We start from the raw sequence: 26,945 nt of genomic DNA on the forward strand, positions 1-26,945 counted from the left end.
ACTCCTGCTGGGTCTGTCCTGGGCAGCTGGAGCTCCCTGCAGGGAGCTGCCCGGGAAGCCTGAGGGGAGCCCCATGTCCCTCCCTTTGCAGGACCAAGACTAGCCTAAGCTTAGAGTCACTGTCCTCAGACCTCCAGCTTATTCACTTGCCTCACACCAACATGGACATGTTAAGAGTCAAGTCCCTTAATCCTATTGTTTGAGTAAGAAACCAACAGAGTCTTTACTTCCCTTCTGTGTTTCATTATAAAGTAGAGGAAGAACATGCTAAAATACTTTATATGGATTAAAAAGCTGGCAAATAATTATTCCTGTGAGAAAAACAAAATATGCCACGAAACTATTATTTTCCCTTAACACAAAGGAGAATCGCCTCCTTGAGAATGCCACAGAGGTCGTGGCTTTTATGATTGAAATAGTATCAGTGAAAGTCTGACCTTGCGAAAAGAGACAAATGTGCATGGACCCAGTTATGTCTGACCTTGCCCCGCTCACAATGAAACATCCCTATAGAAATCAACTGAAACCAAAGGGTTAAAATTGTGCTGGACAAGATATGGTCATAGTTAAGAATTAACCACCTTCTTTTTTTTGAGACAGAGTCTCACTCTGTTGCCCAGGCTAGAGTGCCATGGCATCAGCCTAGTTCACAGCAACCTCAAACTCCTGGGTTCAAGCGATCCTTCTGCCTCAGCCTCCAGAGTAGCTGGGACTGCAGGCATGTGCCACCATGCCCGGCTAATTTTTTCAATATATTTTTAGTTGTCCAGATAATTTCTTTCTATTTTTTTTGTAGAGACGGGGTCTCACTCTTGCTCAGGCTGGTCTCAAACTCCTGAGCTCAAACGATCCGCCTGCCTCGGCCTCCCAGAGTGCTAGGATTACAGGCGTGAGCCACCGCGCCCGGCTGAGACAGAGTCTTGCACTGTGACCTGGGCTACAGTGCTGTGGTATCAGCCTTGCTCACACCAACCTCAAATTCCTGGGTTCAAGCGATCCTCCTGCCTCAGCCTCCCGAGTAGCTGAGACTACAGGTGCACACCATGATGCCCAGCTAATTTTTTCTATATTTAGTAGAGATGGGGTCTCACTCTTGCTCAGGCTGGTCTCAACTCCTGAGCTCAAGTCATCCTCTCTCCTCGGCCTCCTAGAGTGCTAGGATTACAGGCGTGAGCCACTGCACCAGCCCAACCAGCTTCTGCCCCTCCACTGCTTCCCTATAATTGCTTACTGCTTAAGAGTTGGGTCACAAGATTTATAACTTTTCGTAATCACTTCTACGCATAACACATCTGTTGTAAGACCCAAGACTGCCTTTAACATGTTTCCCAGACACTGCAATCCTATGGGCCCACTAACACCCACTGGATCAGTGATCTAAGCCATGTAACTGACTCAATGGGTCCTATGACCCCCACTGAGCGATCGACTCAGCCCAAGGCATTTTTTACATTCCTGATTTGACCCCCAAAACAAACAGGCACTTTTTACATTCCTGATTTGACTCCCAAAACAAACAATCAGCAATGCCGATTCCCTTCCCCTGCCCCCCCCCGCCCCCACTAAATTTCCCTTAAAATCCCCAGCAGAAAGCAAAGAAATGTAACAGGATTACATTTTCTATACCAGCCTAACTTATGGGGTACAATAATTTAATTTGTTACAATTTGTTTTCTTATCTGTGATGTTTTCTTTTCTTTATAGCTGGTTTCATTTCCTTTCCAACTTAACATTTCATCTTAAGACAATGTGAGGCCGAGCGTGGTGGCTCACGCCTGTAATCCTAGCACTCTGGGAGGCCGAGGCGGGAGGACCGCTCAAGGTCAGGAGTTCAAGACCAGCCTGAGCAAGAGTGAGACCCCATCTCTACTAAAAAAATAGAAAGAAATTGTCTGGACAACTAAAAATATATGTATGTAGAAAAAATTAGCCAGGCATGGTGGCGCATGCCTGTACTCCCAGCTACTTGGGAGGCTGAGGCAGAAGGATTGCTTGAGCCCAGGACTTAGAGGTTGCTGTGAGCTAGGCTGACACCACGGCTCTCTAGCCAGGGCAAAGGAGCGAGACTCTGTCTCCAAAAAAAAAAGAAAAGAAAAGAAAAGAAAATATTAAGGCAATGTGAGAGCCATGAAGTCTGTGTGTGAGAAAGGTTAAGAGTGAAATTAATCTATAATGAACATCAACAGAAAATAGGGAAGGGGTCTTCCCTAGCTCCCTTAGTCATTTACAACATTGTAACAAACAGCGTAGGTGACAAAGAAGGCTCTCTAATCAGAGAAACAAAGATTACAATTGCCTTGGGAGTTAGTCCCAAAATCCCATTGCTTTAAGGCTCAAAATAATTCAGAGTTCCATCAGCTTAGATCCTCTTGCCTCAGCCTCAGGAGTGGCTGGGACTATAGGCGCACTCCCCCTGCCCCCACCCCTCCCTCACACTCAGGGTGGTCTCAAACTCCTGCCCTCAGCCAATCTCACCTCAGCCTCCCAGAGTGCTAGGATTTCAGGCTCCCGACTCTCACCAGCTTAGATTTTGAAAAACTCACTTTCACAGCCCCTAACAGTCTTCAGGTCACATTTCCTCCTGTCCTTTTCTTCAAGATGGAGGGATCCCAGGGACTGGACCTGAGCTGCTATCCTTGTACCCCTGAGAGGGTGTGTGATCCCGTCCTGTTTGGAGAACCCATCCTGCTCTTTCCCCTTTACGTGTAATTAGTGTTGGATCATCTCTGTGCTTAGCTTAGATTCCCTTCCCTCTGGTGTTGGGGAAAAGGAGACACATCTGACCCATCTATGTGTGTTTGCAAAACACGCGACAGCAAATAGTCATTTCAGTTCCTAGGCACCGGGCTCACACGGGGTGGAGAGATCAAAGCCCTTCAGGGGGAATGTTTCTGGACAGATCACAGGTGATTAAATTCCCTAAAAGTAACAGCTTTCCTACTGAAGAAAATTTAAAGTGTTTCTAGTTAAACCATTCCCTTATCGAGCCACCCAATGTTTTCTTGTAATATTGATGATCCTGTTAGTTACCCTGATATTCTTTAACTAATGCATACTGAATAGTGTGGCACTTTAGCTTCTGTAGCCTGGAACTCCTGGAATCAAGTGATCTTCCCATCTCAGCTTCCCCCAAGTAGCTGGCTCTACAGGTGAGAGCTATGGCTCCCCACTTGCACTTAATTTTTTAAAATGTTTCCTTTAAAACCCAAAGAACACTTTCCCCCCTAAACAGCCTGAGTTGATTCATGAAAATGGTTCACTATTTACTTGACCCAGAAAAACTCCACAAAATCATGCACATTGAAAGGCTGAAATCTTCGGATTCACTTCAATAACACTCCTGAAGCTGCCCAGGCCCTCAAGGGTATGCAAATAAAAAAAGCCACCAAGTATCTGAAAGATGTCCCTTGATCGAAACAATGTGTAACGTTCCATTGTTAGCAGGGTGAAGTTGGTAGGTATGCCCAGGTCAAACAGTGGGGTTGGACACAGGGTCTGTGGCCCAAAAGAGCACTGAATTTTTGCTGCACATGCTTAAAAATGCAGAAAGTGATGCTGAACTTAACAGATTAGATGTAGATTCTCTGGTCATAGAGCACACGCAGGCGAACAAAGCACCTGAGATTCAACAACAGACATGCAAACGTCATGGTCAGATGGACCCATCCATGAGCTTCCCCTGCCACACTGAGATGGTCATTACTGAAAAGGAACAAATTGGTGCTAACCCAGAAGAGGCTGCACAGAAGAAAATGATATCCCAGGGCCTGTGAGGTGACCCACGCCTGTAATCCTAGCACTCTGGGAGGGAGAGGCAGGAGGATCACTGGAGCTCAGGAATTCGAGACCAGTCTCATCAAGAGTGGGACCCTGTCTCTACAAAAATAGAAAAATTAGCCGAGCGTGGTGGCGCTCGCATGTAGTCCCAGCTACTTGGGAGGTTGAGGCAGGAGGATCACTTGAGCCCAGGAGTTTGAGGCTGCTGTGAGCGAGGCTGACGCGGCAGCACTCTAGCCCGGGCAACAGAGTGAGACTGTCTCAAAAATAAATAAATAAATAAAATAATGACTCAATTAATAAAAAAAATAAATAAATTTTTTAAAAAAGAAAAAGATAGCCAGAGAAGAAAACAAAATTTATGGCATGGAAATAAATTCAGCATCAAGTAAATGTAAAAAAATAAAACAGAGCAACCAAAATCACCCTAAAATAAAAATGGCATACCGTACTAAATAAATAAGTATTTTTGATACCTCTCTGATAAAAGTTGGCTGTGACAGACAAAATGAAAATAAGTGTTGCTGATTGGCAGGTTCTGTGTTCAGCACGTGTAGGGACGGACTCTTGTCACTAGGGCACAAGTAATTCACCAGGGCAACCGCCAGGCTGGGCCTGTGGAATTGGCAGCACCCGTGCAGCTAAAGCAGAATTCTCGAGCAGGTAGTTGCAGAATCACATGCCACAGTGACAAGAAAATACTTGGTCTTTAATGGTTTACGTGTGAAATTGCACTTTGTTTCACATTTCTCAATGTCTGGTGTTGACTTGTTAGTGAGATGATCATAGAGACAGGAAATTCTTCTGTGTTTCTTTTAGATTACTGATGTTGACTGAAGAAAAAATTAAACTTTTTAAAGAACTAAAGTTACATTTATTTAGAAGTGTCACTGAGAACTATAGACCAAGGAGGCCTAGAACCTGAGAGCAGTTCAGTTCTGCTAGACGGCTCCAACACAGTATTTCAGTTCAGGTTACGTTGTGAACTAAAAATAAAACCCTAAGCTCCCTGCCAACTAAATGGATCCCCTCTTGGCTAAGGGGACGCCAGAAGAGCCTTAAAAATGAGTTTTCGGCCAAGAAGAGAAGAGAAGTTGGACACGCCTTGTTCTGCCCCTGCCCCTTTGGAGTTGAGATTAACTGCAAACAGGACCTAACATCATGCAAGGCAAAGGCTCAGGCATATCTAGCAACCCCTAAAATTTCATTAAATGGGTTTTTATTTACCCAGAATAATGTGGCTTACTTTGCAACTAGACATGGAAGATAGTAGACCTTTATCTTAACTCAAGCATTCCTATCTACTGGCTCCAAATCTTTAGACAAAGCTTTATTTCCTTAACTAATTACAAACCAAAGACTCTCTGAACTCTCCTATAAGCTATAAGCCTCCGCTTTGAGATGTCCCACCTTTTTGGGCCAAACCAGTGTATATTTTCCATGTATTGATTTATGATTTTTTCCTACAATTCCCGCTTCCTTAAAATGTATAAAATCAAACTGTAATCTGGCCACCTCGGGTGCATTTTCTCAGGACCTCTTGAGATATGTTCCCTGAGCCAAGGTCACTCATGTTGGCCTTAGAATAAATTCTTTTACATTAGTTTACAGAGTTTGGTTTTTTTCTGTTAACAATATACAGGTGCTGAAGACTATGTGCAAACTCACATCTAAGTTTGGGTGCAAGAGTAGATCGTGTTATAATTTACAGATGCATAATCACTAACACAGTCAGACTTTATCTTATGTGTAGAAAAAGGCCAGGACTAGAGTTATTTATTTATTTATTTTTTGAAACAGGGTCTTACTCTGTTGCCCAGACTGGAGTGCAGTAGTGTCATCATAGCTCACTGCAACCTCGAACTCCTGACCTCAAGAGATCCTCCTGCCTCAGCCTCCCAAAGTGCTAGGATCACAGGCATGAGCCACTGCGCCTACATGGGGTATTTATCTTTTAAGGAATATAGTGACTCAGGCAAGGGATGTGGGATGTGGTGTGCTCTATCCTATTTTCTTTCTTTCTTTCCTTTTTTTTGAGATAAGTGGCCCACTCTCTCACCTTGGGTAGGGTGCAGTGGCGTCATTATAGCTCACTGCAACCTCAAACTCCTGGACTCAAGCAATCATGCTGCCTCAGCCTCCCGAGTAGCTAGGACTTCAGGCATGCACTACCATGCCCAGCTAATTTTTTTCTATTTTTAGTACAGACGGGGTCTCACTCTTATTCAGGCTGGTCTCGAACTCCTGAGCTCAAGCAATCCTCCTGCCTCGGCCTCCCAGAGTGGTAGGATGACAGGTGTGAGCTACCATGCCCAGCCTATCCTGTTTTCTTTTCAAAGCATCTTTCTAGAGAGCTGCACATCCTCACAGAGTCAGGGGCTTTGTGAAATTATGCTTGTAAGGAAAAATAAGCAAACATGGCCTCTTGCATTTTATCACTTTGTTTCACACTTAGTAGCATGCCCTAGACATGGTCCTACACGGCCCCATTGTATTTCTGGCTTTATGCCCTATGAATGGGAAGGAAATAGTGGTAATTCAGTGTTTCTAGTACTTATATACTAGTTGTCGTAGGAAAACAGCCTGAATGAGACTTAGCAGGGTCAAAAAAACCCATAATCAAACCATAACGAAACTGAAATAACCAATCTCTCAGATCAAATCCCCAGTTTGAATGATTAGCTTCATAGCTGATGTGGGTCCTGGGGTGACTGGTGGCAGAATGTGTTTCTTGGGGTAGGTATTATATTCATATGTTGTTTACTATCCTGTTTTTGCCTTTAGTGTTACTGCACCATCTGCCTCCAATGGAGCCAATGCACTGCTCCTAAAACTATACAATATCAAGCACCCTCCCTCTAGGCCCAGGGACTGTTGAAGAAGAGGAGGGCATGTGAGATTGGAAGGGCTGGTTTCCAGGCGTGAAGTGTAGGAAAACAGCCTGTTGCATGTCAGAGTGACATTAATATCTTAAAGTGAAACTGCCATGGTGACTGATGTTTGACTCCTGCATATCAAAGTGTTCTACAGCAAAATGTTTAAACAATGCCTGTAGCATAGCTAATGATTCATAAAGATGCTTATCTAACTTCACAAGGGGTCACAAGTTTTGGTAAGAAAGCCTGCAAATATGACCAGCTGTACATATCTGTTACCCTAAAATCTTGCTATATAAAGGACACTTTCTGGAAGATGGGCACAGGGACCCACCATGTCACGTGGTCACCCAAGACATCCCTTCTCTTGGTAATTCTTGATTAAATATTTCTTTCTGAGAAACTAGAATTGCCATTCTCTTTCTTTGGTCCCTTACCTACCAAAGTAGGTTAGGTTTGTATACATCTGCTCAAAGAGGAAAAGAAGGAAGGTGATGATCTTGGCACTTTAAAAAAGTCATGCCATAATTTTCCCAAGATACGGTACTTGAGCTGAATCTCTAAGAAAAAGTACAAACTAGCCCAATGCTAAAGACACTTATTTACCTGGTAGATGCACTTTCATACTCTATATGGTTCTGTGTCCCATGCAGCTAACCTACAAGTATAAAAGTCAGGTTCCCACAGCCTCTGGCTTCCAGTCGGTTCAACTCATGGTACCAGGAGGAAACCAACATATAGGAAGAGAGAAAAGTGAGGTTCTTCATTCGCCTGGCTGCCACCCTGCTGTCCTGGGGGTTGGCAGTCTTGTTTTCCTCTGCTACAGGCCACAGCTCCTGCTGAATTGGCCTCCGTTGAAGTTCAGGGTCTTACTGGAGTCTGGTGATGGCTCCATCCTGTTTTTCCTTGAGGCCTAGTGATGATGCTGTTTGCTCCTTGCTGTTGCTACCTTGGTCATTTTTCATGGGAGTTGAACATGAGAGAATATTCCCACCCATGGCAGTCTGAATTCACTTTCTGGTAAAGATATTATAATGTTTGAAGGTCAAGCAAACTGCAGATTGTTGGTTTCTTTTTTCTTTTAATCTTCTTCAAAATATTTTTTCTCTTATTTTTTTTTTTCCATTTCTTTCTACCACAGAAACATCTTTGAAAACCTACACCTCTGATAAAATGAAAGTCACATGATTTTGAGGATATTCTTGGTTGTCAAGCCAAGGAATCAGGGCTGGAAGCACGTTGGGCTGAAAGCAAATGTCCACACAGCCCGGGTGAATCTGGTTGTCTCCCTGTATGGTGCATCTAAAACATAACTAATGCTTCTCCCTTGTCTGCCTTCTAAATCTCATGTGAAATGGGCTACTGGTGAATTGTATCACGGAATCATCTAACTCTAGATTTTATCTTCCTATCACAGGTCTCTTTACTTAAAAGTCACTTATCTCACAAGGCTGTTTCCACTCTATTTTCCTGTGTTTGAAAGTCCTGGGACAACTGAATGCTTTCCAAATTCTTTACATTAATAGGATTTCTCTTATATATTAATAGTATGAATTCTTTCACATATTTTGCAGGAAGTGAGATAAATAAAGCCTCTCCCACATTCCTTACCTTCTTAGGATTTCTCTCCAGTGTGAGTCTTTTCATGTTTTCGAACATACTTGGGACAACGGAAGGCTTTACCACAATGCTTACACTCATAGAGTGTGTTGGTGTGACTCCTTTCATGATATCGAAATGAACTGGGACAATTGAAGGCTTTCCCACATTGCTTACATTCATAAGGCTTCTCTCCAGTGTGAATTCTTTCATGTCTTTGAAGTGCACTCGGAGTATAAGCCCCTTTCCCACACATCTTACATTTGTAAGGTTCGTCTCCAGTGTGTGTCTTTATGTGTCTCTGAACACTTTTCAGATGAGAAAATGCCTTCCCACATTGCTTACATTCATAGGGTTTTTCTCCAGTGTGAGTTTTTTTATGAGTATGAAGGGAACCAGAACAGTTGAATGCTTTCCCACACTCCTTACATTCATATGGCTTCTCTCCTGTGTGAGTTCTTTTATGTCTACGAAAGGTACTGGGCAAATTGAAGGCTTTCCCACATTCTGTACATTCATACGGCTTCTCATCAGTGTGACTTCTCTTATGTCTATGAAAGGAACTGAAATAAATGAAGGCTTTCCCACATTCCTTACATTCATATGACTTCTCTCCCGTGTGACTCTTTTTATGTCTGTGAAAGGAACTGTAATGAATGAAGGCTTTCCCACATTCCTTACATCGATAACGCTTCTCTCCAGTGTGAGTTCTTTCATGTGCTCGAACGGAACTGGAGATACGGAAAGCTTTACCACATTGTTCACAGTTATATGGTTTCTCTCCAGTGTGAATCCTTGCATGTATAAGATATAAACTGAGATAAGCAAAGACTTTTCCACATAATTTACATATATAAGGTCCATGTCCATTGTGCCTTACCATGTGTCTACGAAGACTTGTGAGAGACTTGAAGGTTCTTCCACATTCCTTACATTCATAGGGTTTGTCTCCAGTGAGAGGCGTTTCATGTGTTTGAAAAGAGTTACGATGCCTGAAGACTTTCTCATGTTGCTTACGGGTGTACAGCTTTCCTCCATGTTCTTTGTATGCATATGGTTTGTGTTCAGTGTCAGCTCTGATGTGCCTATGAAAGGATGAATGACCAACAGAGACTTCTCGACACACACTGCTTTCACATGGTTTTACTCCAGGAGTTTTCTTGGTCAGCATGTGTTCAGGAACCTGGCTGTAGGTTGCTCCACACTCACTATCGCCTTCCCCTCCAAAGAGTTTCTCTCCCATAAGACTTCTGTAGAAAATGAGAAGCACAATATTAAGGGTTTATTTATGAATAATTCTATACTTATTAATAAGTATTACACTAACATTTTTAACATTATAAAGAAAAGCACAGGCTTTATGCCCTGTCTGAAGTGTTTGAACATGAATAGACCACATGCTCTGTAAGATGGCCCAGCCATACTACTATCAAAAAATAATATTCATATGGGATTTCACAACACTATGTCCAAGTAAACTATCTCACAAACATTAAATATCTTTCTCGAATTTAAGTTTTTTGTTGTTATTGTTGTTGTTGAGACAGAGTTTCGCTCTGTCACCCTAGCTAGAGTACAGTGGCCTCATCACAGCTCACTGCAACCTCAAACTCTCGGGTGCCAGTGAGTCTGCCTCAGCCTCTCAAGTAGCTGGGACTACAGGCGCCTGCCACTATGCCCAGATAATTTTTTCTATTTTTTTGCAGAGATAGGGTCTTGCTCTTGTTCAGGCTGGTCTCAAACTCCTGGCCTCAAGCAATCCTCCTGCCTTGATCTCCCAGAGTGCTAAGATTATAGGCATGAGCCACCGTGCCTGGCCTAAGTACATTTTTTTAGAGAAAATTTTCTAAGAATAGATACATTTGACGCTGGGCTTATTTGTTTTGTTTACATGTTTGGAATATTTTCTGACATTCTAAAATTCTCTTTAGAGACATTGCTATGTCTTATGAATATATTACCTTAGATTTTTCCTGGGATTTTGGTACTGTTCCTCAATGTTCTGGTCTTTCCATTTTTTCCCTAAAATATAGACCCAAAAGGAGGGTGATAAAATAAAATATAGACCAAGAAAAATAGTCATGAATTATTACAAAATTATGAAAAAATTGTTAGTTTCTATGTTCATGGTACAATGCAGTCATGCTTGATTTATTCACCAAAGTATTCCCTGTCCATATTCCAAATCACTGAACAGCACTTATGAATAAGAAACACTTGTCTGAATCACTGAGGGAAGGAATGTTGTCACCCTTACCTATACATGACAGGTTCCTCAAGGTTTCCCGCATCACATCTCTGTAGAGATTCTTCTGGGATGGTTCCAGCAAAGCCCACTCATCCAGAGTGAAGTTCACAGCCACATCCTCAAATGCCACTGAATCCTGAAACATCCCACATGTGCAGAGGAGCATGGGTGAGACTCACAGCCCTGGGGACCTATACTGTATGCTAAGAAGTTCACATGATGCTGTGAACTCCAAACATTTATTCCAAGACTTGGTCATCAGATTCTTATTCTCTGTTCACACTCACTTCCTTCCACACAGGAATTCTGATGCTAGAATGGAACTATTGGGTAAAGCAACAGGGGAATAGGAAATTCCATCTTGTTGGTGAATCCAGAAAGATGTGCTGCCTGGGTCTCCCCTAATGCCTCTTTGTGCAGTGGATCTGTAGCACTGATCACAACAAAGTTCTGCTGATTACTGTGCAGAAAAATGTTAGCATCAGCAATCCTGAGACTGCATATTCTTGAAAATGCTTGTTTGCAAAATTTAACCTTTGATGGTATTTTGGATGGGACACCACCACCCAACTGATAACAGAGTCATAACTGAAACAGAAACCCATGAGCAGACGCTTTTGTGGGAAACGGTACTGGGGTAAGAAAACCTAAATTGTAATTGATGAATTGTTGAAGGCTGAATGGGGACAATGTTAGAGGTACAAACTCCAGGGTGCCCAATCTTAAGTTAAAAAAAAAAGCATATATGAGCCTGGCACGGTGGCTAAAATCTGTAATCCTCCTGTGGGAGGCTGAGGCCAGAGGATCACTTGAGGTCAGGAGTTAGAGACCAGCCTAAGCAAGAGTAAGACCCTACTCTTGCTACCCGTCTCTACTAAAAATAGATATTAGCCGGACAACTAAAAATATATAGAAAAAAAATTAACCAGGCATGGTGGCACATGCCTGTAGTCCCAGCTACTTAGGAGGCTAAGGCAGAAGAATTGCTTGAACCTAGGAGTTTGAGGTTGCTGTGAGCTAGGCTAACGCCACGGTACTCTAGCCCCTGCAACAGAGTGAGACTCTGTCTCAAAAAAAAAAAAAAAAAAAAAGAAATCCTATGACTCAACAACAGGAACAACAAAATCAAACACCTCAAATAAAAAGGTTTGGTGAGGATGTTGAGAAATTGGAGCCCATGTCATTGTCCAAAGGAATGTAAGCTGGTTTAGCCCATATGAAAAACACTATGGCAGTTCCCAAAAAATAAATAATAAAATTACAACTCTTTTCCCATACATTAAGATTCAATTCAAAAGAATTGAAAGCAGGATCTTGAAAAGCTATATAAAAAGAATTGATCATGCTAGCCCACAGGTGGATCGAGCCAAATGTCCTTGAGGAATGAGTGGGTAAGCAATATGAGATACGCACATACATTCAATGGGATACTATTTAATCACATAAAATAACACCCTATCCCATGCTGCAACATGCATGAAATGCAAGACACTACACTAACTACAAAAAGCCAGTCAGAAAAAGAAAAATACAATATGATTCATCTTAGGTAAGTGATGAAAGTTGTCAAACTCAAAAAATAGGAAGTGGAATGCTATTGTCAGTGGCTGAGAGGAAGGGGAAGAGAGATGTGGTGTTGAGTGGGCATAAAATATGAGCGTTACAAGATGAAAGATTCTGGAGAGTGGCCACACAACAAGGTGAGGATAGTTAACATTATTCACTTAACTGTATGCTTAAAAATTCTGAAGTTGGTAGTATATTTTCCAGTGTATTCTTTACAACAATTAAAAATAATAAGTCATCTATACTACCAAAGCAGCAAACAAATTGATTAAAAGATTGGTAAAGGGTTTTAATGACATTTCTCTGAGTCATACACAAATGGCCATAAGCACATGAAAAGATGCTCTCAACATCACAAATCATTAGGCGCAAGTATTTCACAACTTTTTTTTTTTTTTTTTAAGACAGAATCTCACTCCGTAGCCCCAGTTAGAGCGCAGTGGCATCATCATAGCTCGCAACAGCAACCTCAAATTCCTGGGCTCAAGTGATCCTGCTGCCTCAGCCTCCCAGGTAGCTGAGTAGCTGGGATTATAGGTGCAGGAGACCACGCCTCGCTAATTTTTTCTATTTTTACTAGAGACAGGGTCTCACTCTTGTTCAGGCTGGTCTCGAACTCCTGAGCTCAAGAGATCCTCCTGCCTCAGCCTCCCAGAGTGCCAGGATTACAAGCGTGAGCCACCATGCCCAGCCCATTTTACACAATGTAGTTTCAGGTAGTTCTTCGGTGCTTTACTCTCCTCAAAAATATTCATATAAACAAAATTTAAAACTTTTAAATAGAATCATTTGCTGCTTTCTGGAAAAACTGTAATGAAAATACTACAGCTGTTCCCAATGTAGTATGGGGGACACATAGTCCATAATCTGACAGTCGGAGAGGGGAAGTTGGTGTTTTGGAATGTGAGGATGGAACCAAAAATTTAGGGATTTATTGTCAGGCCTAGGAAGAACTAGGCTGGGGCTCAAGGACTCTCTCCTTGACCAAACTTGAATCAGCCTCCTCAGAACCCTCTTCTTGACTAGGCTGTCACCTTGTCCTGCAGAGCTCAGTTACAGCAAGAATCCTTCCAAGGCACTCTTAGAAGAATCCCCCATGCTTAATATTCAGTCAAGTTCCCTTTCCCTCACCTGTCATAATTAATCAAGCTTATCTCCCCTGACTCTTCCTACCTAACCAAGTTCCATTCTTTCCCTCACCTTGTCCATTGGCTATAATTTCAATACTGTCAGTTGCAATCAAGTTTGGGTTTAATCTCTCTCTGCTACTATAGTTCTTGTGACTCATATTGCAGTTGGGTTGATTATAGCCTTTCTTGACATTTTGTAACAAGTTTTCAGAGCAATCTCTTTTCACAAAAGACAGCTGATAGACTTCAGACTCAGCTTCACATGTTTGGAATTCACAGGAGAGAACAGGCTCCCTCCCTGTGGGGAGGAAGGGAGAGCTGGGGTCCACACAGGCCATCCTGCTGGGCCCACCCAAGCCTGATTCCATGGAGGGAGGGGGTGTCCTGAGAGTCCCTCCCAACCGCAAACCCAAAACACCAGGAAGTCAGATTTCTCTCCTAAAGGCCACTATGTTGTAATCTCATAAACTATGTGATATACAAAACTGTGGGTGCCCAGAAAGGGCCCAGGGTGGAGCTTGCCTCCTGCAGTGATGGGACAGGAGGCCTGAGAGTCTGGCTGCCAATCCACCCCCGATCCTGTGTGATGTAGAAGACTGAGGTTCAAGCTCATCTTAATACATATCCCTGCCAGATATAGGATTTGCAAGGTTTTCTTCTACTTGGTGAATTCTCTTTTCAATTTCAATCTTTTTCTTTCTTTCTTTCTTTTTTTTAGAGCTTACAGTACCTGGTATTCCCAGATGCTCTCCTATCCAACTGCCAACTGGGGTCAACCCCACTTAGCTACCCTACTGACTTCAGTTGAGATCTGCTGGGCTCATGGTTGTATGGCCTATGGCCATATACTTTTCAATTTCTTGATGGTGTCTTTTGAAGCACAAAAGTTTTAAATTTTGATGTAGTCTAAATTACATTTTTTTCTTTGTTCCTAGTGCTTCTGTTGTCATATCACAGACTCTTTCTCCTAAATCAAAGATTATGAAGATTTTTGGATGGCACACTCTATAGCATCAAGGGGGTGAGGTGAAGCTTTGTTCCCATAAAAGGCTGAGACTGGCATATTTGAATTATCCTGCAGGCTGACATGGAACTGAAACCTACTATACCATAAAGGATAAAACTATATAAATTTATACTATAATAGCATAATAACATATTATACTGTAATACCATTCATATATGTAGTTGTGTATACGTTATATATAATATTAACCAATTACTGATATAACTAGGCCATATACTACATACATTTGTGTGCATGCATATATGTATCTATCTATAAACACACATGACACTATAGTAAACAATGATAGACAGTATTATAATACTGTATATGAATATCCCCTTTAAATGCTGATACAAAAAGCCCCAGTGACATATTTGTAAGAAGAATCCAGCAATATATGATGATAATAATACTCCATGAACAATAAGATTTAATCCAGGAAAATAACATTACTTTTACCTCTTAAAATCCACTCATGCAATCCACCAAAGTAATAGAATCAACATTAAAAACAAGTACATCCTAATAGATGCCAAAAATCATGTGACAAACCTCAACACCCCTTCATGATAAAAATACTCAATAAACTAGAAATAGAAGGGAACATCCTCAATCTACCATAAGGCATGTACAAAAAACACACAGCCACGCGCACACTCAATGGTGAAAGATCAAATGCTTTCTCCCAAAAATAAGACACAATAAATGACGCCTGCTCTCATTCCTTCTATTCATTTGGGAAAGGAGGTGCTACTAGGACAACTTGGCCAGAAAATAAAAGAAAAGCCTTCCAGATTCATAGGACATACACATAGTAGCACCCCTGACAGAAAAACAGACTTTGTCACTGCATATACAGATATGCAAACACAGACAGAGACACAGAAATGCAAAAGACCCCAAATGGCCAACATAATACTTAAGGAAAAAAGCTGTCTATAACACTTCCTATAAAGCTACAGTAATCAAGACAGTATGGTATTGACATTTCAAAAAGAATGCACAAATACATTAATGGAACACAACAGTCAGCCCAGAAATAAGCCCAGATGCATTATTAAAATGCATCATTAACCTAAATGGAAAATGCAAAATTTGGAACTTCTAGATGATAACACAGGTGAAAAATCAAGATGACCTTGGATTTGTCAAGGTCTCACATGCAACAGCAAAAGTAAGACCTGTGAAAATTGCTCATTGGACTTGATTCAAATTAAAAACTTTCTGTTTTGCAAAAGACACTGTTCGTAGAATGAAAGATGGGTTGCAGAGTAGGATAAAATAGCTGTAAAACACCTGTCTCATAAAGAACTATTCCCCAAAATGTACAAAGAACTCTCAATACTTAAAAAGAAAATAACCAACCAATGAAAAACTAAACAAAAGCTCTGGAAATACACATTGTCTAAGAAGACATACATAATAGCCACCAAACATAAGGAAGGATGCTCAACATCAGATGTCATTAGAGAACAGCAAATTAAAACAATGAAGTACCACCAAATACCTGGAAGAGTAGCTAAAATCCAAAACACTGACACCACCAAAGGTAAGCTGGTCTCTAACTCCTGGCCTCCAGTAATCCTCTTGCCTCAACCTCCCAAATGGCTAGGACTACAGTCGCCAGACATGACACCAAGCTCAAGATGAGGCTTTCAATAGGTGAATGGACAAACTGTGGGACACCCATACAATGAAATATTATTCAATAATAAAAAGAAATGAGCTTTAAAGCATGGGAAGACCTTAAATGCACATTGTTACAGGAAAGGAGCTATTCTGAAATGGCTACTTACAGTATGATTTCATGTATATGATATTTTAGAAAATGCAAAACTCTAGGGGCAGTAAAATCATCACTCCTTGCCAGGGATTAAGGGGGCTGGGGAGATGGAGAGGAGAGTAATGATTCAGTGGAAATGAGTTAAACTCCAAGTGTTAGTAAATCACAAGAATTAACATGTATGAAAGTGAGATGATTAATTCATACACGCTTTACTGCATTTCCTACTCAATATCAATGTATCCATCATCTACAGCCCAGCAACTTTTTCCCAATGGATAAAAAACTTCATGTTCCATTTTCACTTGGGGACAAAACCAAGAATGACATTGTTAACAAGATCAAAAAATAAACTCAAAGCAACCTAAGTCCCATAAGCAATGCAATGGATGAGTCAATTGGGTGTCTGATGACTTTAGATAGCTGTGTGTGTACAACTGAAGCAAGGAGAGAGACAAAGGCACCAGAAATAAACCATTTCAGCATACCACATTAGTGGTATATTAATGGTAATATTAAGTTACTGAAAACTCAGAAGTGGCAAAACTCAGCTTTGTGATAAAGAGATGATAAAGCTACAAAGAGTAAAGAAAAGAATCACAACTTTGGTCACCTCTAGGTGCCAAAGGGAGGTAAGATCAGAGAGGCACACCAGGACTGTCCGAGGTCTTTTGGTTTCCCTGGGTGGTGTGTCCCTGGGTATTTATATTATTATTTCAACTTAGCATCAAACAAGTTATTGCAAGAACTCTATTTGGTTCTTCAGACCTTATCACACAATCTACTAAGGTTTTGACCAAGTGAATAAAATTCTTACACCCAGATCTTGGAAGAAAATTCTTAAATGCTTAGGTAAAGAGCAAATATACGGCAGCAAGATTCTGCAAAGGAAAGCAAAGAGATGCAGCTCAGGCAGGCAGCTGGCATCACCCCCAGTTCACAAGGGACCCCACACTCCCATAGGTCAGCACATTCCCAAGCTTGGGACCCACCCTGACCCTGCAGATGGAGCCCAGGGTGGCTCACTCCAAGGCAGTGTGGGAGGGAAACCTGAGCAGCCAGGAAACTGAATTCTATGGAAAAAACACAACCTGGAATTAATTAAACTCTTGTACCCCATAAACCGGCCTTGTATACAAAACGTTGCAATTCTGCTACATTTCTTTGTTCATTGCCTGTATAGAGCGAGAACTTCAGTTTTAACTTCGGAGCACTGAACCTATTTTTCTGGAGTATGTACTTTCTAGAATGGTCATTCTCAGCTTTTCGCTTGAATAAAATCTTTAAAAGTGAACTGTGACCCTTTCACTTATTTCAGGTTGACAAATTCAAATAGGGCAACAACATAATTGTAACCAATCAAGTACTTGACCTGAGTTGGCCTCTCCTGCACCTTATAAACGCCTTTCCTTGCACCACAAACCACCAACCACCAACCACGACTGGGCTTTTTCTCATTCATGAACCACTGTTTGCCCAAATAAACTCCTTAATTTTTAACAGTGCTTCAGTTGACTTTTTAACAGGAATAAGGAGGGACTGTGGGGACCCCACAAACCACAGCCCCCAGCCTCGCTCAGGAACCCCACATATCTGTAACCGGCTCTATGAACAAATTTCAACGACCCAGGTATGGTCTTTTGTAGTCTTTCCCCTTAACTAACCACTGGACCTTTTTGGGTTGTTTTCCAGAAATGGCGGAATTTCTGCAAAACAAAGGAGTTGAGACTCCTCCGAAGGTCCCCGCGCAGACGTCGCGGCACGAAGACTCATCTTCCCCCACAACCGCCCCAAGTCACGTACCCGCCCCCCGCCCCCCCCCCCACTTTCGGAGACAGATTTGAGGCCACTTGTCCCGCTCTCCCTAATTCCTATTAAAAATTCCTTTCTTCCTTCGCAATTCTCCTTGTCTTAATAACTGGCCCTCCCTGCAGCGAACAAACAGACCTGGCCGGAAAAGCTCTTGCGGTTTCCATAACAACCGACAGACCCCTCCCCCATGACCCGCCCGCCGTCACCGCACAATCTGGAGAGATGCGGGGCTGTGGGCACGGAGCTGCCCAGAGAGGGCTCCGGGACCGGGGCCGAGGTCGCCGCGCAGGGACAGGACAGGACACCCGGCGGCCCGGCTGCCGGCCCAGCCCCACCCCGCGGGCCGGGGGGACCGAGGGCCGAGCTGCGCCAGCGGCGACTCGGGTCCGGTCCGCAGACTCCGGAGCGGACCGCGGGGAGGCCCGGGTCCCGCCAAAGCCGGTTCCAGCCGGTTCCAACCAGCCCCTCCTCCTGATCTGGGGCCCACGGGCCCCGCACACTCACCATTTCCCGGCTTCCAGGTGTCCCGGCGTCCTCTCTGCGGCTCCTGAGATCAGTACAGGTCACGGGGTAGGTGGCGGCGAGACAGGATCTGTGGTGGAGGCACCTGCAGCCTCTGGAAGCAGCGAAGATGGGACCCAGATCGCCGCGGGCGGGACACACGGGAACACTGGGAGCTGGGAGGTCGCCGCCTCCTTCCCGCGGCGCATTTGAATGGACAGCGCGCAGGCCCCGCCCCGGCGCCCCTGATTGGATGGCGCCCCAGGACTCAGTGTCCAGGGCCGGGACCCTGTCGCCTCAGAGCAGGAGGGGACCCCACACTAGGCCAGGCAAGACTGGGAAAGGACAGAGGGCCTGATGTCCTCGTGGAAATAGGAATTTGGGATGAGGCATGGCCAAGGCTTCCTCACATATCCGTCTGTCCCCTTGTCACAGTGTGGAAACGGTCCCTCCTTCAAATCTTTCATTTTCACAAGCAAGAAACTGTCACTTGGAGTCAATTTAAGGTTCTAACCTAAATAAACTGTTAAATTCATAAACCCTTTCTCGAGGAGACATCCCAAACAACTCTTTCTTTGAGCCTTACCTTGACAGATTTTCTTTCCTTTCTTTCTTTCTTTCTTTCTTCTTTCTTTTCTTTTCTTTCTTTCTTTCTTTTTTTTTTTTTTTTTGAGACAGAGTCTCACTCTGTTGCCCGGGCTGGAGTGCCGTGGCGTCAGCCTAGCTCACAGCAACCTCAAACTCCTGCGCTCAAGCAATCCTCCTGCCTCAGCCTCCCGAGTAGCTGGGACTAGAGGCATGCTCCACCATGTCCAGCTGATTTTTTCTATATATTTTTTAGTTGTCCAGCTAATTTTCTTTCTATTTTTAGTAGAGATGGGGTCTCGCTCTTGCTCAGGCTGGTCTTGAACTCCTGACCTTGAGCCATCCTCCCCCCTCGGCCTCCCAGAGTGCTAGGATTACAGGCGTGAGCCACAGTGCCCGACCGACAGATTTTTCTTAATATAGAGAATTTAAAGACTGGGCGTGGGCCCGGTGCGGTGGCTCACGCCTGGGAGGCTGAGGCACGAAGATTGATTGAGCTCAGGAGTTCCAGACGGGCCTGAGCAAGAGCGAGACCCCATCTCTACTAAAAATAGAAAGAAATTATCTGGACAACTAAAAATATAGAAAAAATTAGCTGGGCATGGTGGCGCATCTCTGTAGTCCCAGCTACTGGGGAGGTTGAGGCAATAGGATTGCTTGAGCCCAGGAGTTTGAGGTTGCTGTGAGCTAGGCTGATGCCATGGCACTCTAGCCCAGGCAACAGAGTGAGACTCTGTCTCCAAAAAAATAAATAAATAAAGGCCAGGCTGGTGGCACACGCCTGTAATCCTAGTGCTTTGGGAGGCCGAGCGGGGAGGATCGCTTGAGCCCAGGAGTTTAGGACGAGCCAAGGCAACATAGCGAGACCCCGTATCTACAAAAAGGAAAAACAAGTAGCCAAGCATGGTGCCCTGTGCCTGTGGTCCCAGCTACTCAGGAGGCTGAGGCAGATAGCTTGAGCCCAGGAGTCTGAGGTTGCAATGAGCTATGACGACACCACTGGACTCTAGCCAAGGCAACAAAGCAAGACCTAGTATTAAAAAAGAAAAGAAAAAAAAAAAAAAGAAATTACAGCCTGCCTGCAGCGACCCTATGCATACTAAAACCACCATCCAGGAAACCGCCCCAGACACCAGAAGTAACCACCCCAGGTGTCACGATTCAGTCCACGGCTGGACTTTGAAGCGTTGCCCCAGTTCTTGGGCTCTAGGCTTGAAAGAATCACGAGCCATGGCCCGCACGACGGAGAGAGATGACAGACACTCAGCAAGTATGCATGAAAAATTTATTGCAAGTAAAGTTTAAGGGTGCAAAGCGAAAGTACATTCCCTAAAAGGAAATGGGTCTGTCTTCGGGAGGAGAGAAGACACCGTCTACTTCTATGTTTTTCCTTTTATATGTTAGAAGTTTAGGTAAAAGACAGTTATACTTATTCATAACTATATGTCACTGTTTTGGGGACTGAATTCTTTCCAGGTATGCACATGACTTAAAGGTTATGTTTCAGTGATTCTTTCTAATGTACGTATGGTGGGGAAAGTGCCATAACCTGTTTATGGTGTTTTTTCCATTCTCTGATTGGTGGTCAGTGTTCCGTAGCCTAATTACCCCATTCTTTAAGACTGAAATAACTATTCTCTCTTTTAATTTTTCTGCAACCATTTCCTCCTTATTGTTTTTCTGTAACTGCTTTCTCGTTTCTGTTTTTCTGATTTCCATTACCTCTCACTTGTTTTTCTGTCCCTAACATCAGGCACCAGAGGTACAATCTCAGAAAGCTCAGAAACCCCCAACCGCATCTGCACGTGGGTCCCCTGCTGTCCAGTGCTCTGGGGCTTCTTAGAGTCCACACTCCTGCTGCGTCTGTCCTGGGCAGCTGGAGGCCCCTGCAGGGAGGGCAGGCTGCCCTGGGAGAGAGAAGGGAGCCCCATGTCCCTCCCTTTGCAGCCTCCAGACTGGCCTCAGCTTGGAGCCACTGGCCTCAGGCTCTGCTGCCCACTGCACGGTTCTCACCTGCTTTTCACCAACATGGATCAGTCAAATGGGACAAAGACCGGCAATCCCAGTGTTAGACACCAGCAGGGCCCCTGCTTTCCTCCTGTGTTTGTGTACAAAGCAGAAGAGGTAATTTTTAAGATAATTTAACTGTATGAAAAGACTTTCAGGCCGGGCACAGTGGCTCACGCCTGTGATCCTAACACTTTGGGAGGCCGAGGTGGGAGAATCGCTTGAGGCCAGGTGTCCCAGACAAAACTGAGCAAGAGTGAGACCCCGTCTCTACAAAAATTAGAAAAATTTAGCTGGGTATGGTGGCCCATGTCTGTACCCCCAGATACTCTGGAGGCTGAGGCAGGAGGATCGTTTGAGGCCAGAAGTTTGAGGCTGCAGTGAGCTACGATGACGCCAGTGCACGCTAGACCTTCTGACAGAGCGAGACTCTGTCTCAAAGAAAACAAAAAACAAAAACAAAAAGACTCTTCCAGATCACTCCAGCTAGGGACCCTTGGAGGGGACAGAGTGGCACCTGCGGAAGGGTGGGGGCGGCTCGGGGAGGGGGCGGGTAGCAGAGCCTGAGGGGGTGAGGGGAGGGACCGCGGGAACGGATGGTGGCTTGGGCTCCGTTGCAGAACTGGCTCTGAGATAGGGCCCTGGCGAGCGGAGGTGGGGGCTCGGGGACAGGCCGTGGGGTGAGTGCAGAGCTCCCTAGCTGGCGGAGGGGAAGGGCCGCTGCGGTCTTGGAGCCCTGGGCTGGGGAGGTAGATGCTGGACACCTGAGAAGCGCCGGACCTAGACAGTGGGGGTTGGCGGTCAAGGCGGAGCAAGGGGAAGGAGCCTATGGGGGAGGGGCCTAGTTGTGTGTCGGGTAGGGGACCTGGCAGATGTCGAGTGAAGTTCAACGCCTGGCTAGAGGTGGGTCAGTCAGAGGGTGAGGGCGCCCTGAAGGGGATTAGGGTCTTGCCAGGTGCTAGAGGGTTTCTGGGTGTGTTTAGAGGGCTCAGGTTGACTGGGGCTAGTCCGGGAATTAGGGAGGTTCATAGGGAAGAGTTGGAGGCAGGACGTGTGCCTGGCCCGGGAGGGCAAGGAAGGAGTTTGGGACCGGCAGTAGGGAGGTTGTGGCTGTGTGCCCTGTCAACCTGAAATATTGGAAAGGGTCAGCATCTCGATTAAAAGAGTTTCTTCAACCGGAAAAATATGGGAATGGCCATTTCGGAAAACACAGATTTGAGAGAAGTGGAATAAGTGATCCCAAGCTAAAAGTGAAGTTCTTGCTTATATAAGAAGAAAACGAAGGAATTTAGCGGGATTACCAGAGCTATAAACAAACAGCCTTTATACAAGGCTGGTTTATGAGTTAGAATAATTTAATTGGTTACAGTTTCTTTTCTGTTCTCTGCTGCTAGTGTAAGCAGCTTCAGAAGCAAGAAAAACAATTTTAATAGTGTTTTTAGTTCCCTTAGTTTCAAATGAGTTATCAGTGTTCACACTGTGGTGACAGCTGGCTGCTCTAAGTGGGCTTGAATTGGTGGTACTTAGACGCTGAGTTTTATCTCAACACCAGTAACTTAGCAACTGCAGTTTCCAATTGGGCAGAAAGGGAAATAGACAGAAAGCTCTCAGTAAGATCTGATGACCAAAACTTTGTAACTTTCTGTTGCACTGATGCATTCCTTTTGAGTTTCTTTCCCAGAAACAGCAAATCTCCTTGCAGCGGTGAGATACATACAAAGCCTTACACCACCTGTTTGTACAGCGAAGACAAGATAAGCGACACTCACCACAGATCACACCCAAAGACCTGCTGGGCAGCCTCCTCTGCCCATCCCACCTGCACACAAAGCTGAAAAAATGACCAATATTAACTCCTAGTTCATTACACTACTCAAATCCCCACCCTGGGAGGGACTTATCCACCATTTTTTTGATCATGGGATGTATGTACTAGCATGATTTCTCACTGCACTTGCGTGTCCTGCACTCCACCCCAAACATGTAATGATGCTCACTTCCCTCATGCTTTATTCTTTCACCTCCTGAAAAACCCTTGATCCTGTTGGTCGGGGGGTGGCCGATTTGAGGCAGTCCATACCTCCCACCTCCTAGTTGAATATCTCCTGCAATAATTCCTTTTTTCTTTGACAATCCTCCTTTGTCTCAGTAATTGGCTTTCTGTGTGCAACAGTAAATCCCCCAACTGGGTTTGTTAATATTTGTTTCCTTTACAACTGATTTTCATTTCCTTTGAAATATAAAAGAGTGTATTTAACATTCCATTTTAAGACAATGTAATCACCATAAAGTCTTCCTGTGAAAAAGTTAATCTATAGTGAAGGGCATCAGTGAAGAGGGGATTGGTCTTTTCTGACTGCTCTTAGTCATTTACATTTTACCAAACAATTTAGGTAAGGAAGAAGGCTGATCTCTAATCACAGAAACCCAGGTTAGAGCTCAATAGGTTACAGCTACCTGTCACCTCGACTCAGATCAAATAATCACATTCCTTTTGGGTTCAAAATACTTTAGAGTTCCAACACCTTAGATTTCGAATTGCTCATTTTCACAGCCCCTAACAGTCTTCAAGCCACATTTCCTCCTGTCCTTTTATTCAGGATGGAAAGATCTCTACACTGGGACCTGACTTAACTGCAATCTTTGTATCTCCCAGAGGCTTTGTGACCCTGTCCTCTGGAAAACCCATCCTGCTCTCTTTTCTCTTTATGGGTAATGACAGTTGGATCATGTCTGTCCTTTGTGCAGACTCTCCATTCTACTGCTGTGGTTGAGAAGGGGGCAGACACATCTAACTTGTGAATGTGTGTTTGTGAAACTGGCAGTAGCAAACAGTCATTTTGGCTTCTAGAATTAGGCTCCTACAGGGTAGAGAGATCAGAGGCCTTCGTGGGAGAAATTTCTGAACAAATTACAGATGATTAAATACTCTAAAAGAAATGGCTTTCCTACTTGAGAAAAATTACTGTTTCTAGTTACCTTACTCCACCCCCCCCCCTTTTTTTTCAGACAGGGTCTCACTGTGTCATCCAGGCTTGCACAACCCTAGATCACTGAGGCCTCCAAATCCAGGGCTCAAGGGATGCTCCTACCTCAGCCTCTTCAGTAGCTGGGACTACACATGTGCACCTCCACGCCCTGATTTAATTTTTTTTTTTTTGTAGAGTCTGAGCGTGGCTATGTTGCCCAGGCTGTTGATTTCCAAGACTCAGCCTCCCAAAGTGCTGGGGTTACAGGTGTGAGCCACCAGCCCAGCCTACTTATTTGCTCCTATAGCCATCTAAAGTTTCTTATAATATTGAAGATCCCACTAATTATCCAGCTGTTCTTTAATTAATGCAGATCCTGCATCAGCTCCCACAGCCCAGGGCCCCATAGGCGCCGCCATCACAATCTTCCCCTAGCCCGCACCAAACACAAAGCTCGGAACTCACAGCAGGGCTTATTCTGAGAGCCCCCACCTCCACCTGCTCTAGGCGGAGAAATAGAGCTAGTTCAGCTGCAGGGCCCAGGCTGCCATCCTGTCCTGCTGCCCCTCCACCCCCATAGGGCTCTGCATCCCCTTGCCGACCTGCCCCACCCCACAGTGTTGCTGTGTCCCAATTCAGGTACCTGAGTAGCCACACTTGCGATCTGGAATGCTTTAATGCAATTAAATTATCTTACAATTTTCTTGCTCTACTTTATCTATAAGCACAGAAGGGAAAGCAGGGGCCTGCCTGGTGTCTTATTCAGACACTGGGATTGTGGGTCTTTGTCCCATTTCACTGATCCATGTTGGTGAGAAGCAGGTGAACACCCTGCAGGGGGCAGCAGAGCCTGAGAAGAATGGCTCCAAGCTGAGGCCAGCTTTTTTTTTTTATATGTATATTTTTAGTTGTCCAGCTAATTTCTTTCTATTTTTGGTAGAGACGGGGTCTCACTCTTGCTCAGGCTGGTCTTGAACTCCTGAGCTCAAATGATTCTCCCACCTCGGCTTCCCAGAGTGCTAGGATTATAGGCACAAGCCACCTTGCCCGGCTCCAGATTTTTAAAATATATTTTTTATTTCTATGTATTCGGGCAGTACAAGTGCAATTTTGCACATTGATGTATTTCATTGTAGAATGATCCAGTGTACACACTAAGCAACTCCCATCATCCACCTACCTCTCAGCACCCCCACCCTCAGAGTTTCCCTTGTCCATCATTCTACACTCCACTTAGACATGATTTCATTCATTTTTATGAGAATAGTATTCTGTTGAGTATATATACATCTCATTTTTTTAGTGTTCTATTTCTTTTTTAGAGAAAGGGTCTCACTCAGTCACCCAGGCTGGAGTGCAGTGGTGTGATCATAGCTCACTGTAGCCTACAACTCCTGGGCTCCAGTGGTCCTACAAGTCAGCCTTCCCAGTAGCTGGGACTATAGGTGGGCACCACCATGCCAAGATAACTTTTAAAATTTTTTGTAGAGTCAGGGTCCTGCTATGTTGCCCAAGCTGGTCTTCCATCACACACACATTTTACACATAGAGGGGAAAGAAAGTCAGATGGGTTTTCCAAAGAGGACAGGGTCAGGAACCCTCCCAGGTGATACAAAGATAGCATTTAAGATCCTGGCCCAGGGATCCTTCCATCTGGAAGAAAACGACAGGAGGAAACATGACCTGAAGACTGTTAATGGCTGTGCAAATGAGTAATTCAAATTCCAAACTGTTGAAATCCTAAATTATTGTGAGCCTTAAAGCAATGGGATTAGGGGGTCTGAGTCAGTGACAGGCAGCTGTAACCCAGAGGGCCCTAACCTTGTTTTCCCTGATTAGAGATTAGCCTTGTACCTGCCTACATTTTTTGTAAAATGTTGTAAATAACTAAAGTAAGTCATTAAAGATTAACTTCCTTCTTCTCTTCCTCACACAAAGACTGTGTTCTCTTAAATGGTATGTTAAACACACTCTTTTAAATTCAAAAGGAAACAAAACCAGCTTTAAAGAAAATAAGCAGCAGGGAGAAGAAAACAAACTGTAATTAAATTGTTTTAAGTTATACAGCAGCCTTGTGTAGAAAATGTCCCAAACCAGACCCGCCACGCTTTGAACTTCACCCCGCGCCTGGCCACGCCGCTCCCCCACGCATCCACTCCCATCCCCCAAAACATACCTTCCTTCCCTCTAACCTGACCCCCTCCAACCTCTACTTTCTCAGTCCTGAGCCCTGAGCCGCCGCCCCCGGGCCGCGTCAGCTCCCCAGCCCCGGGCCCCAGCGCACCGCAGCCCTCCCCTGCCCCAGCCCCGGCCCCACTCCGTCCACTCTAGGCTGGGAAGTAGAACGGGTTCTGCCGAGAGACCCGGATAGCCATCTGATCCCACAGACCCTCCCCCACCAACCCGCTCTGCCCTCCTCCTCCCACGCCCCGCCCGCGGTGCCTCTGTGTTCAGCCCCAGATCCCTCAATCGCGGACGGTGCCGGCACCATCTGGAAGTCTTTTTAATCCACTTAAATTATCTTAGAATCTTCTTTCTCCACTTTATTCATAAATACAGGAGGAAAGCAGGGGCCCTGCTGGTGTCTTATTCAGACACTGGGATTGCGGGTCTTTGTCCCGTTTAACTGATCCATGTTGGTGAGAAGCGGGTGAACACCCTGCAGTGGGCAGCAGAGCCTGAGGCCAGTGGCTCCAAGCTGAGGCCAGTCTGGAGGCTGCAAAGGGAGGGACATGGGGCTCCCCTCGGGCTCCCTGGGGAGCCTGCCCTCCCTGCAGGGGCCTCCAGCTGCCCAGGACAGACGCAGCAGGAGTGTGGACTCTGAGAAACCCCAAAGCACTGGACAGTAGGGGACCCACGTGCTGATGTGTTTGGGGGGTTCTGTGTTCCTGAGTTTGGACATCAGGAGCCAGGGGCCGTTTTCTGGACAGTGTCTTGGTTGTGGCATGCATAGAGTCCCTGCAGTCAGGCTGTAATTTCTATGTATGAAGAAAATCTGTGAAGGTCAGCCTCAGAGAAAAAATAGTTCGGGCTGTCTCCTGGAGAAAGCGTTTATGATTGGACAGTTTATTTAGGTCAGAAGC

The 26,945-nt window shown here is 44.6% G+C and overlaps 1 protein-coding gene and 1 pseudogene across 1 annotated transcript; one reads left to right on the forward strand and one right to left on the reverse strand.

Moving 5' to 3' along the window:
• The first annotated feature begins 3,251 nt into the window (after positions 1-3,251).
• LOC138396645 (large ribosomal subunit protein uL22-like) lies at positions 3,252-3,773 on the forward strand (annotated as a pseudogene).
• Positions 3,774-8,096: 4,323 nt separating this feature from the next.
• LOC138396842 (zinc finger protein 844-like) lies at positions 8,097-26,353 on the reverse strand. Its single transcript, XM_069490532.1, has 8 exons — positions 26,266-26,353; positions 21,411-21,673; positions 20,609-20,793; positions 17,936-18,590; positions 10,510-10,636; positions 10,214-10,274; positions 8,594-9,502; positions 8,097-8,508 (listed from the first exon to the last, which is right to left on the reverse strand). Exons 1-8 carry the CDS (start codon positions 26,351-26,353, stop codon positions 8,097-8,099), a joined length of 2,700 nt encoding a protein of 899 aa, XP_069346633.1.
• Positions 26,354-26,945: the final 592 nt, after the last annotated feature.

This window comes from Eulemur rufifrons, chromosome 2 (assembly GCF_041146395.1).
Source record: "Eulemur rufifrons isolate Redbay chromosome 2, OSU_ERuf_1, whole genome shotgun sequence".
Classification (NCBI taxonomy): domain Eukaryota; kingdom Metazoa; phylum Chordata; class Mammalia; order Primates; family Lemuridae; genus Eulemur; species Eulemur rufifrons.

Bases quoted from the DNA above. Each gene is read 5' to 3' on its own strand.
- LOC138396842 (XM_069490532.1), bottom strand. From the start codon at position 26,353: ATGGTGCCGGCACCGTCCGCGATTGAGGGATCTGGGGCTGAACACAGA. The intron at 18,591-20,608 runs GTAATGGAAATC...CTGAGGCGACAG, and splicing joins GACAGAAAAACAAGTGAGAG to GGTCCCGGCCCTGGACACTG. The intron at 10,637-17,935 runs GTCTGTTTGTTC...GGGATGTTTCAG, and splicing joins GCAAGAGCTTTTCCGGCCAG to GATTCAGTGGCATTTGAGGA.